The 13,687-nt window shown below is 40.6% G+C and overlaps 1 protein-coding gene across 1 annotated transcript in view; it reads left to right on the top strand.

Moving 5' to 3' along the window:
* Positions 1-13,299, top strand: part of EFHC2 (EF-hand domain containing 2) — a 198,236-nt gene extending 184,937 nt beyond the window's left edge. The window contains exon 15 of the mRNA XM_004064037.5: positions 10,338-13,299. Coding sequence (XP_004064085.1) covers positions 10,338-10,439 — 102 coding nt within the window. The 3' untranslated portion in view covers positions 10,440-13,299. The remainder of the gene's footprint in view (positions 1-10,337) is intronic.
* Positions 13,300-13,687: the final 388 nt, after the last annotated feature.

Below are 13,687 nucleotides of genomic sequence, written 5' to 3'. Positions count from 1 at the left end.
CAGGATGTTTATTTGGGAGTGTCCTTGGGATCAACTCCCATGGAAGGTGGGGGAAAAAAAGAAGAATGGGCAGAGGGAGAAGTCGAACTGCGATGGAAGCCCAAAGATAGCCTTGGCCAACCCATAGGGAGCTCTGGAGTTAGCATGTCTTTTCAGCGTTGTCCTGAGTTGGGCCAGAATGGCCTGGCCTTTGTCCTGGTGGGTTGGTTCAAGAAGAGATATGACTTTGTGCAGTGTGGCTCTTTGCAGCCAAGACATGTTTGTAGCTCAGGAAATCCAGGAAGGGGACTCCCAGCAGCTGGGCCACCAAATCCCTCCTCAAGGGGATTCTGGATAGTATATCACAGCTTGGCAACCAACTACTCTTGAAGCCCCTGTTGACTGTTCTTGGTATCAACTGAGAGCCTGGCAGTGTGACAGCCTCCTCCCCAGCTTGTTCCTTGGTTATTTCCTGATCTTCTATTCATGGTAGGGAACTGAGAGGAGAGTGGTTATGCCATAAGAGGCCATGGTGGAGTCAGACCAGATGTGTAGGTCCCGGGGGTGCAACTGGGCAGAGAAAACCTCCCAGTTATGACTTTGGGGATTGCCAACGTTTGGGGAGTCTTCCATAGCCAGCCAGTCACATGTAGGGCTTCAGGGTAAGATCCATCAGGTTGTGAAGGCACCCCAGCCCTGAGTGTGAAGTGATGAGACCAGAGGTCTTTTGAGAAGAAGGAATGGCAGGCTGAGCTCCCGTGTGGAAGCAAAGCTTAGATGGAGGCCCCAGGGTTGGGAAGCTGCACCCTTCCTCCAGTATATGAGCCGGACAGGCTGGCTCGGGTTAAAGTTTCAGAGGTGTTATGAAGAGCTCTGTAGAAGTTACCAGGACAGGCCACCGCCTGGAACCTGGATATTTTTACTCCTGGGCTGCATATTGTCATCAGCAGGATCTCATTTCTGCACTGGGAATCTTCCTTAGAAATAAAAAAAAACTTATTGGCCGATGAAAGCTGAGTAGGCTTCAGTACTAGATTCAACTCTAATTCTGTCTGCATCAGCGTGAATGGATAGGATAGATGTTATGGGTGGAAATTTGGGACACCTTCCCAGTCTAGTGTGACTAACCATCATGGGGTGAGAAGGGAGAGGCCAGAAACCAGGAACAAGACCACAGGCTTCAGCCAACCACAGGCTGAGTAGGGGTGTGGTCTGGTCCACAAGACTTGAGATTGGAAGGGAGTTCTAGCAGGGCATCCTTCCAAAACAGTGAGCATAGTGATGGGGAATCTTGAAGTTAGCACCATTCGGCAATCAGAGGGAGCCACTCAGCAGGCTCAGACCAAGCTTTCACCCTGCCAAGGGGACAGAGCTGGCTAAGCCCCTATACCCGTGAGGTTATAGCTGGAAATACACAGCATACTCAAAGGGATCCTGGAGATGGATTTGATAAAGGGACTGTTGACGGGGTGGGTAGGGTTAAGGGAACCAAGCGGTGGCGGGGCGGGGATGGGGGTGGAGCACTCAGGGACTGGCAATAACAGGAGAAGCAGGGAGGGACTGGGGGACTGGTGTTATTGGAGCCCAGCAGAGGAGCTGGAACTATAGCAGCAGGTAGAGTAGTGTAGCCACTATAGCCACTCCCAAACCATGGCCTGGCAGGGAGGGAACAGGATGAAGGGAAGTGAAATCCATACTCTGACCTCTTGCTTCTCCTGTTTTCTGATCTCCTGATGCTGCTTCACATTGGCTGAACCCACCCAGAAGCCAGAGAGCAAGGAAGCTTGAGGAGTGATGCAATCCACAGAGTCAGTCTCCCAGGGCAGAAAGCAGAGTGAAAAGGGCAAAGAATCGATCTTGAGGGGCAAATGGAGACTGACCCAGCACAATCTGTTTGTTACCAGAATAAAGCCTTGAGCTCAGAACAAGCCCCACAGCCAGGATAAAAGCCAGGTCTACACTAACTGCTTCTGGGGCTTGGTCTGCTGGATTTGAGGACCAGTTTCCTGGACTCAGAGGTGGCTCCCCTACATGTGCTAGTTAGGTGGCCTCAGCTAGTAAGAATAGGGGTCAATAACAAACAAGGAGAATTTAAAGAGTACTATAGTATAGCTAGTCTAGCTTTGATTAGTCCTACTGTCCTTTGGTGACAGGTTTTTCCTACATGGTTGGATGTAAGCCATCATCCATCATGACTGTCGGCTATGGCCTGTAGCCAATGGCCTGTAGCCTGGATTTTCATTGGACTCCCTTGGTTATCCCTCTGCCTGCCCCGTCAGCAGCCCATGGTGAGCCATGGGGCTGTAATTTAACTCTCACTCCATTATGTGACTATCTATGGTCTCAGCATGTTGCCCTGGCACTGTCATGGCCTGGAGACCCCATTTCCATTCTATTGTGTTTGCTCACAGATGGTAGCTGTAAAACTGGCAGAATAGGTCCCACTGTTTAGAGCCTGTCTGGTTAATCTCAGAAGTCACGTTTTAAAAAATAACACTAAATCGGTTCTCATATAAACTTTATAACTTAAACTGTGTGACTGGCGTCTTATCTTTTGACATTTCTGAGAAAAATTGGATGTGGCTTCATTTTATGAACATCGTAACTGCAGAAGCATTAGCAGTCAGCTCTAAAGCACTCTCTTTCACAATAGGATGATATACGGCCTTGGCATCAGGAAGTAGGGGGCAGTTGGGTACACCTTGGGAAACATCTTTGGACACCCGCCTTGTTGAGACTCTCCTTTTGGTATTTAGAGAATGGAATAACCTGTGACATTTTGTTGTCCCAACAATCTTGCAAGAATAAGTATTATCCCCAATTTATAGACAGGAAGCTGAGGCTCGGAGATATTCCTAATGGTAAGGATTGTATAGTCAGGGGCTGGTGCCAATTTTTTAAATAAGTAAAGTTATTTCTAATATTTGTGGTTGAATATAACAGTTGAAATAAAAGGTTGTTAACCATTCCTCTTAGACTTAAAAAATAACTGGCAAACACATACTGGTGACCTAACACAGAGCAATAACCTAGTAGGAAATGATACTCCTGGAATCCACTTTCATCTACAGCATCAGGTTATGTCCACTTGAATTGTACACATAAGCCTATCATTGAAGCTCAAAAATCCACATCTCCCTGAAAACTTTACTTGCCCTGCATTGCACTTCCAAGGAAAGGTTTTGTTTAGAAACTATGCCTGTCTTTTAGCTACAACTCACACATAGATGACAACTCTGTTGAAGCTTTGTCTAGGGAAAGGGGAGACAATCATGAAATATTGGCATTGCTGTAAAGTCAGAAATGTATAGAAATATAAGCTAATCTTCTGGTTTTATATATGAGCTTTTCCTTATGTTATCAGAACGCTCTTGATTATCTCAAGAAATATTCGCAAAATCCTCTTCCCCAAATTTATTTCAATTTGATTCGCTTAAAATTTAATTGCTTTTATGATTTTGTCAAACTAATTAGATTATTTCCAAAGCCATGTTAACTTTATTCGAAGGGAGAAAATCTGAGAAAACCACAATTTTAATACTGTACACACCACTGGCCTTTTCCATAAATGTATAGATATTTCTCATAGAAACATCCTTTTCCTAGTGAATAGAGGGGAGTAACATGGTGAAATCACCAACATGACTCTATCTGCCTTGCATTTGGGAGGAATAAAAATAACCTTATTTCAGTGAAGCATGGAATTTAATTGGCTCCCGATCTTTTCCCCTCATGCATCTGGTGGCCAGTATTACAGCAGAAAATTTTAAACTAGAAGGAGACATAATCCAATTAAATTTCCTTTTAAAAATGTCAAAGCAAATAAATCTAGGGCCCATTAGCTCACACACAGCTTTGCTATTCTCACTGGGCAGCTGCTGTTTACTGGGTTTTCATCCAGTGCCATCTTTGCTTCCCATTTCAAGGGTGTGCGATTTTACAGATCGGCAGCTACATTTTTTCACCACTGATGAACGAGTAATTTATTGCCAACTGGTTTGACATCTTAAGTGCCTCGAGTGACAGCCAGCTTGGAAGATGTCATAGGGCCTTCTTGGAGACAATGATTCCCAGACATTTTAGAATCATGATTTTTGTATCATTGAATTTCACTCTGCATTTCATAGTTCTTCCTTCTTCCAGAAAACACTATGTGGCATGTATTGTTTATGCTCCAGATTACATCAAGTTTTCTTCTGAGATTTGGGTGCTGTCTTTTGAGTTATCTGGAAGTGACTTGGAGACTCTGGATCCATCCAGTTTGCCAGGAAGTTGCTTTGTTTCAAGCTGTGCTGTGGCTTTCTTAAACATATTCTTAATTTTGATAAATGCAAAATTGCATAGAATCTACATCTGACTTCCTCTAGAAGCAGACTTGGAGACAAAGATTTAAGTGTAAATCATTTTTGGGGGAGGAGTGAAAACACTAGTAAGGAAGTGGGAGAGTGAGAAAGGAAAGGGAAGGAGCTACTAAAGGCATATTAGCAAACCAGTTACAAATGTAGATGATGTAGACGATTAAGAGTTTTGTTTTGTTTTGTTTTGTTTTGGGACAGGGTCTCACTCTGTCACCCAGGGTGGAGTGTAGTGGTGCGATCATGGCTCACTGCAGCCTTGAACCCCTGGGCTCAAGCAATCCTCCTACCTCAGCCTCCCAAGCAGCTGGGACTACAGGCCCACACCACCACACCCCGCTACTTTTTTTTTTCTTTTGTAGAGACAGGGTCTCACTATGTTGACCAGGCTGGTTCAGAAGTCCTGGCTTTAAGTGATTTCCTACCTCAGCCACCCCAAATGGTGGAATTGCAGGTGTGAGTCCCCACACCTGACCTAATGATTAGAGCTTAATGCAACTGGGAAACACTGACACTTCAGAGTCATCCCACCCAAAGTGCAAGGGAGCTGCGGTATTCATCCATCAACTCCCATCAGTCACTGTTTGAGGGCTGCTCTTGAAGTGGAGGAAAGGAAATAATTCCCTGGCACTTGTGGCTTGCCACAGGGACAGCCAAAGCAAGCCTCAGAGGCCAAAGAGAAGCCCAAGGGCAAAGGAACGCAGGTGCTGGCAGTTGGAAGTCAGATTGGTGTGCTCCAGAGTGGAAAGAATGAGGGGATAGGAAGGGGTGCTGGCAGAGCCTGCTGCACGTAGACAGTTAAGATCCCAAATTCCAAACCTGCACTGCCAGGGGAATCTGTTTTACAGAGACACAAGTAAGCTTGTTCTCACCTGGAATGGGTGGGATCAACTTCTGTGGATGACTCCTCCTGTTGTAAAAGTACCACGCAGTTATTCCCACTTAAAATTGATATGCATTGCTGGGAAAGCCATATGATATGAGTTTTCTTTGCATTGCATAGCGTAGGATTAATAAAAAGTCAATGAAAACAGTATTTTAACTCACTGCCCAGATTTTCATAAAGATTCTATAATATTTGGAACATTTGCAGATTTATTAGGAAGTACAATTAGGCAGTGGTAATATGTGGATTTCTTATGTTGCCAAAAATGTCTTCATTTTACCAAGGGGCTGGCCATGAGATTCCTTAAGTAAATCCAATTATAGACAAAATTATGAAGAAAGTGCTTTTCCCTCTACTTAATTGATGCCCCTCACCCCATCCCCTGAGCCTTGGAAACCTCCCCTGTTTCCTAACCTTCCTTTGGTCCCAAATTTGATTCCATTAGTCAATTGTAAGCCAATAGGTGTGATAATCTCCCTGAAATTGGGGGTTGGCAATAGATGGACCCACAGCACTGTTAATGTGCTTGTGGCATTTATGAAGTATTTGGACAGAAAGTCACTCCCATCTGGAACCTAAGGAAGAGTGACAAAAGGAAAAATAATCAAGGGAAGTGGTATTGATTCGAAAGAAAGAGCACAATGGGGCCGGCATAGTTAGGAGAGCTTTGTGAGAGCCATGGGGTTTAAAGTGGTCAGGATTTAAAGAAATGGACTACTGTTATCTTTTCATCTTAAATTATCCTTAATTCCAAATCTCATGAATATTTACTTGAGTTTCCTTGTGCCCAAGTTGCTAACAAATTTGATCTCATCTCCAGATTCTTGAGTTGTCATGATTGCATTTTAAGTTCTATTATTTTCTCTTTATTGTCAGCATTTAAATCACAATTCCTTGCTCAAAAAATACAAAAACAAAACCACTTTTGCTGACTCATAAGCCATGAGGCAGAATCTTCTAGTCCTGACCTGTTTCATAAGAGGATCCAGTCCCCGAATAATTTCATCATATTTATATGAGTTACATAATGCATTATTTCTGTGTTGAAAACTTTTATTTGAAAGACCTATTAGAGGATGGTGATTTTTGAAGGCATATATTTGTACTGTTTCTCTATAATGAGATTAAATTTACAAACATCACTTAAGAGCAAATATTGCTGTAAGTTTTGTAATGAAATTTTTGAGGACATGTTAAATAGTGGAGTTGAATGACTATTGATCTTAGCCTTCATTGATTAAAATATATTGTTTTGTGTGTTTGTGTGTGTGTGTGTGTGTGTGTGTAATGGTTTACTACTTTTTGGTGTAAGTAGTAAGTAGTAAAGTAGCAACTTTGTTTTACCAAGTTCCATGTGGTATGAGTTGCACAAAACACCCCTTAGGAGTGGGTTTAGCCATCAGCCGTCTGAATGGTGATTTCCCTCTTCATACTGCCAGTTGGTGGTTTGGGCTCAACTTCTGAGAAGCAGCATCCTTGAGAGAGAAGAGTAGTGTCGCTTCAAGAACTGCCTTGTTTTCTACTTAACTTTTCTTGTTGGAAGTGTGAGGACCAAATGTAGCTATGTAGGACGAAAGCCAGCTGCTTCTGAATAGATCCTTGTCAGCTCTGGAGGGTAGCCCCGCAGACAAGCATAGTTCCGCAGCTCCACTGCCCAGGTTATTATAATCCAGGCTTCTCCACTGACTGGAGGTTTGACTTGAGACAATCTATTTAATCCTTCTGTGTCTCAGTTTCTTTTTCTGTAAATAGATTATCATCATAATACTTATCTCTTAAGGGGTTTCTGTGATGATTAAATAACTTAATACATGTAAAACACTTAAAAGAGTATCAGCCATGTAGTAAATATCCAATAAATTTATTGTTATTCCTATTACTACTAGGTAATTACAAGATTCCTATCTATAACCCTGCACAAATCTGCAACTAGTTTATCATCATCATAAATCATCTCTGAAATTAAGGTTTTACACCTGAATTAGAGATGCTGGTACTTAGTTCTCTTCTGATTCTATGACAATGTTATATTTCATATATGACTCATATTTCAGTGACTTCTATATCTTTGCACAGTTCTGGATTCTAGCTCTGTGCTATATAGAACCGTATTTACAGATGTTTACCAGAATCTTCACCTTGATGTCCCATGGACACCTGAAAGAAAAAATGCCCACAGTTGAACTTAGAATTTCCCTCTGAGCCTTGTTTTCCTACTAAAAAATGTTTTTCAACTTTTCCTGCTTTCCTTATGATATAACACTGGATTGAATATTGTCCCCTCCAAAACTCATGTCTACCCTAAACCTCAGAATGTGACCTTATTTGGAAATAATCTTTGCAGATATAATTAATTAAAATGAAGTTATGCTGGATTAGAGTGGACCCTAAATGCATTGATTGGTGACTTTATAAGAAAGCTGCGTGAAGACATATTGGTATACACAGAGAACACCATGTGAAGTTGGAGGCAGACATTGGAGTGATGTGCTTACAAGCCAAGGAATGGTTGCCAGCCACCACCAGAAGCCAGGAGAGAGGCACGGAATAAATTCTTCCTTAGAGCCTCCAGAAAGATCCAACGCTGCCAACACCTTGGTTTTGGACTTCTGGCCTTCTGAACTGTGAAAGAATAAGTTTCTGTTGCTTTAAGCCACTTACTTTGTGGTACTTTGTTACGGCAGCCCCAGGAAACTAATAACAGACACTGTCAACTATTACTAAATTTAGAATTCTTAGAACCATCCTTACCTGTATTAGTTTCCTAGTGATGCCCTCACAAAGTACCACAGACTGAGTTGCTTAAAACAATAGAAATTTATTCTTCCACAGTTCTGGAGGCTAGCAGTCCAAAATCTAGGTGTCAGCAGGGCCATGCTTTCTCTGAAACCTGTGTGGGAATCCTTCCCTGCCTCTTCCTAGACTCTGATGGTTTTCTGGCAATCTTTGGCGTTCCTTGGTTTGCAGCTGCAAAACTCTCATCTCTGCCTCTATGGTCACCTGGTGTTCCGCCTGTGTGTCTCTGTCTTTACCTGGCTGTCTTTTTATAGGGAGGCCAGTCATATTGGATTAGGGGCCCACCCTACTCCAGTATGATCTCATTTTGCTCATCTTAATTTACCTAATTACATCTGCAAAAACCCTATTTCCAAACAAGGTCACATTCTGAGGTACTAGGGATTAGGACTTCACATACCTCTTTTGCATGAAGACACAACTCAACCCATAGCACTACACCTTTCTTTTGTCACCATTTCAAGTTGATCCCCTTCTAGCTATTTCATGTTCTCCCGCAGCAGCATCTCTCAGAGGTAGCTCCTGTCCTCCATGCCCGCTTCAGCCACCCTGGTTATGGCACAGTCATTTTTCTGCGGTATTATAGTACTCACCTCCAGATTGATTTTCTTACTTCATGTCATTCTCTGTACATCCAGCAAGTTAGCTAATCAGTTTCTAATCAGATTTCTGTCATTTCCCTGGCCAAGACCTACCAGTGACTTCCCCTAACCACAGCCTCAAGTATAAACTAGCACAGAAGGCCAGAAGTTTGGCCCCAGCTTCTCCTTCTAACCATCTCTCTTGCCACTTTGCACCATGTGCCACAAACCACACTGGGCTACTCACCCTTTCTTGAAAATAGATTTTAGATCTCCAGGCCTTTGCTTACGCTGGTCCCTATGCCTGGAATACCCTTCACAACCCTAAACCCTCTGCTGAACTGTTTTTCATCCCATAAGGTGCAACTGAAACACCACTTATTCAGCTTGCTTCCAAAATTCCATCACATCAAATTATTGAGCCTTTACCTATGTTTCTGTGACACCTTGTGATTCTGGATACTAATGTAACACTAGTAAAGATATAGAACCTCTTATATACAACAATTAACCTTGACAGTCATATTTTAACCTTGACAGTAGAAATATAAGCAACCATATGTATGGACTTTGCCTCCTGTTGATATTAATTAACCATTGAAGCATATGCAAAAAGTTTGTGTGTGTGTATATACACGTATTTATGTATTATATAAAATGTGCATCTGTGTGTGTATATGTGTACACACACACACACAAATAAAGTGGCTTATCTGCAAGATCATACTGTGAGTGATCCAGTGTTCTTTTCATTGTTTAGTGAAGAAACAGTAACCAATCAGCCAGTATAGATACCAGTTTGTATTTTAAAAATTGGGTTCTTTAGGCAGCAGTTCATGTCTGTAATTCCAGCACTTTGGGAGGCTGAGGTGGACGGATAACTTGAAGCTGGGAGTTTGAGACGAGACCAGTCCGGCCTATATGGCGAAACCCGTCTCTCCTAAAAATACAAAAATTAGCCGGGCGTGGTAGCATGTGCCTGTAGTCCCAGCTACTCGGGAGGCTGAGGCATGAGAATCACTTGAACCCGGGAGTTGGAGGTTGCAGTGAGCAGAGATTGTGCCAGTGTACTCCAGCCTGGGCAACAAAGTGAGACCCTGTCTTTAAAAAAAATAATAAAATAAAAATAAAAATTGGGTTCTTAAGAAAGTATAGGAGGATCTATCAGTGTATTCATGCTGCATAACAACTCCTTAAATTTCAATGGTTCACAACAAGACACATTTCTTTTTCTTGTCTATGGGCATGTAGGTCAGTGAAGCATGGCTGGATTCAGCTAGCTTGGCTCTTAGTCCACAAGTCCAGCCTGGTCTGATCCACCTTGGTCATTCTAAGAACAGCAGCATCCTGGGCCATATTCTTTTCATGGTGATGGCAGAGGCACAGAAGGCCAAGCCAAATGATGCCAGCACGCTAGAGCCTCTGTCCATGATATGTCTGCTAATAGTACATAGGTCAAAGCCAGTCATGTGGCCAACCCCATATCAAAGGAACAGGAAAATATACCCTTCTTACTCCATGGGAGGTTCTACAGAGTCATATGACAAAGAGTGTGGGCACATAATTCTTATACAGGGAGGGAATGAAGAATCAAGAACAAGTATCCAGTCGACCACAAAGTCCTTATGAACCTAAAGTAGATGGTAGAAATTTTCACTTTGCAAATAAACTGGTGTTGAATTTTCAAAACTGTACTTTGAAATGTGGTTCTAATCATATCCATTTTTGGTTTTTTTCTAGAGATGTGAAGATGTTTGGCTTGGTATGCCATCACCTATTCCTGCGAAATACATTGACTACTGGACCTTTTTGAAGGACGTGTTTGGCTTAGAGGAGGAATAACCATGCCAGTTTTGGTCAATTCTCTATGATTTACTTCTCTCATTTTGCCACATTTACTTTAGTAGATATAATTTCATTAAAAACAAAAAAGAAACAAGGTTTATATTAAATGGAAATCCATAAACCACAATTAATCCTATTTTGTCATGTTAGTTTTACAGAACATCATGTTATATTGCCGACGTACTGTTACTATTTAAAATGCCATCTTAAAACATGTTGAATATTTTTATTATATGTATGGTTTATTAATACCAAAAAATCTTCTGAAAATTTTTGATCCAACATAATTTGATTCATTACTATATGAACAGAAAATGACTTTTGAAGGTTATACATGACAATACAAAATCAAATTATATCACAGCAATAAGTTGTGATTCTATTAAACATTTTTGAAACCTTTTTGACACGTTTATTACTTACATAATTAAGTTTTGTAGCAACCCACCTCATCAAAATAATTCTTAAACCTCTCTAGAGTAAATATGTTTATCTTTTGAACTTAGTAAAGCTATGGGAAGAAAAAGAACCTCCAACACACACACACACACACACACACACGCATGTGCACACACACTGGAAACATATGCAGTATTTATATTTGTAATGCCCTTTTTTCTATCTAAAGTCAGCTTGTTAGCTTAGGAATATATGCATGTGTGTATAATTATAGTTTGACCAAAACTTTATTATGTCTAAAATATTTACAAATGTGAAAGCTGAAGATTTTGAGATTTTTGTTTTTTTTTGGTTTGTTTTACACACACATCCCACGCGCCCCACCCTAGAGGTTTAAATATTCAGAAACTACAACATTTTTCCCCTGCATTTTTCTAGTTCTATTTTTATTTTTCTTCAGCAGAACTCTTGTCATGTAGTGTACATTTGATTAAAACCCATAGCCATGTACCTCTGGGAATTCAGTGTAAGAAGTCTATCCCAGTCTATACCATTGTTCAGTGTTGGGTGCTATGTATCATAAATCCATTTGCCTGGTGTTCTGGGAGACAATGGAGGTCTCTCAAAAAGGAGCTGCACCATTTACCTTTCAGGGACTACTCTGAGAAAAAGAAGAGCTGATGACATCTCAAGGGACCCTTCGGACTCATTATTCTTTCACTCCACATTTGCAGCAGTGTCTTGCTGGCTTCTTGGCACTCAAATGTACCAATTTATTCTCCACAACAATGGCCCTTTCATTTTTAAAAAATTGGAGTTAATCAATAAACGATTTCTATATGTAAGCCTAGGATAATTCGACATGTGCTATTGTTAGAATAGACGCTCCCCCTGACCCTTTCAGGACTTAACACTAAACTAGTATACTCAATTTATATACTAAAACTATCTACCATAAATCCTAAATTTGACTACTTGATTTTTGTCCCAGGTTTTTTTTAAGGCAACTGACAGTGCCAAGCCATTTTGTCACTTTAAGATTTTTCATTCCCCAGAGAGCAGGCTTTTAGAAGGATGACACTTTCCTGGAACTTTTCAAGCTGACACGTTCGTCACTTACCTATTCAACTCTTCAGTCAGTTGTCTTTCCTTCAAGAGTTTAAATATGTAGATAATTTAGCCCTTGTAGAGGCTCATAATGTAGTTCATTTGAGAAGTGGGGGGAGAAAAAGAAAGGAAGCAAACCAATGACAATGCTCCTGAGTTGTGGGGTGACAACTGCTTATTCTATTGCATAGATGTGTGTTACTGCCCTGGTTGTTTCTGGTTCAAGCCCACAATTAGCAATGAAATGGCCATTATAGGATTCATGCCGATAAACATGATACGTTGCAGCCATACAGACACTTTAAATAATTATTCTTTTTATAACTAAGCCATATACTGGACAAGATTTATAATTTAGAGATAATATCCCCATTAGTAAAGTTTATGACCCAATAAACAGCTCCCACTAGTTAATAAATGCCAAAGCCATAAAAACAAAGACTATTAATGTAATAGAATTTCTGTACCTCCCTCTTTTGCTGGTGGTCTCAAGACACTGAAGGGAAATGCTATCTTAGGAAAAACATTTATTCTCGTTATGTAAATATCAGTGAATTGTCTTACAATCCATCTGGAAGTCTCCCAGCCCCCCTTGGTCCCAGGTGGTCCTGAAATGCTGATGCATTCTGCTTAGGTTTCAAGCAGTAGATAACTCTGGTTTTCAGCACAAATAAATCCCGAGACTAAAATTTTGGGGGGAGGAGGACTGGAATTTCTGCCTCTTCTCTTCCCTCTGCAAAAGAGAAATCCCAACTATTGTCATTGTTCCAGGGTAATAATTTGAAAGAAGTTTCACAACCTTTCCATATACTTATATTTTCAGCTGCTAACATGATCTCATTTTGATGAAAAAGCAAGTGCCGCCTTTGGATGTCTGGGTGAGTTGAAGGTTAATATAGGCAAACCTTTTGTCCTAAGAACTAATTGTTATTTAGTATTCTTGGAACTGTGGGAATGATTGATAAAGCCATTTGAAAACCCAAATCAAATCATGTCTTTTCATACAAAACTGATTAAAAGCTGTTGAAGTTCACATTAAGTGGTTTGCTGAGGCACTGTTGTGAGGTATGATGTCGCCAGCAGAGGATTAATTTGCAGTACTTATTTGCCTTTTATTACCTTTTTTACCTAACCACTTGAAAAGTAATGTGGGTAAGTCTGTTGGTTTACTTTAGCTTAAGTTTACTAAAATGGTTAAAATTTTAGACAACAGAGGGGAGATTTGTAACTTTCAAGCATTATAATAGCTTAAACATTTTGCCTACTTTATTTCATGTATTGCCTTTGATTCAATTACTGACAAATATACTATTCTTGTTTTGTTTTTTTTTTTTTAAACGCTAGAGTATTTGAAGTTTGATTATTTGGAGTCTAGAGCTTCCAGGCTTTATGGACCCCTCAGTCATGGGTTTAGAATATTTAAATTGCCCTTCCTTCTTTCAAATAGGGAATTATTGATGAGTAAAATGAAATCTCAAATCAATACAAAACACAAAACTCTTGCCTTTCCAACTGGAATTTATCTTGAGTTGGGGTTGCTTCCTAGCCTTTTCTATTTATTTCTTCTTTCTCCTTTCCCTTCCACCACACATTATGATTTTGCTATAAGTTTAGTAGTTGGAGTCATAACGAAATAGGGCCTTCCACAAAATATTTATGATATTGAATAATGCAGAATCCATTATAATAAAGTGCCATGCTCTCAATTACATGTACATTCATTTTAGTTATGACTATAG

The sequence above is a fragment of the Gorilla gorilla genome, chromosome X, assembly GCF_029281585.2.
Source record: "Gorilla gorilla gorilla isolate KB3781 chromosome X, NHGRI_mGorGor1-v2.1_pri, whole genome shotgun sequence".
NCBI classification, from domain to species: Eukaryota; Metazoa; Chordata; class Mammalia; order Primates; family Hominidae; genus Gorilla; species Gorilla gorilla.
This window is presented reverse-complemented; position numbering and strand designations above follow the sequence as displayed.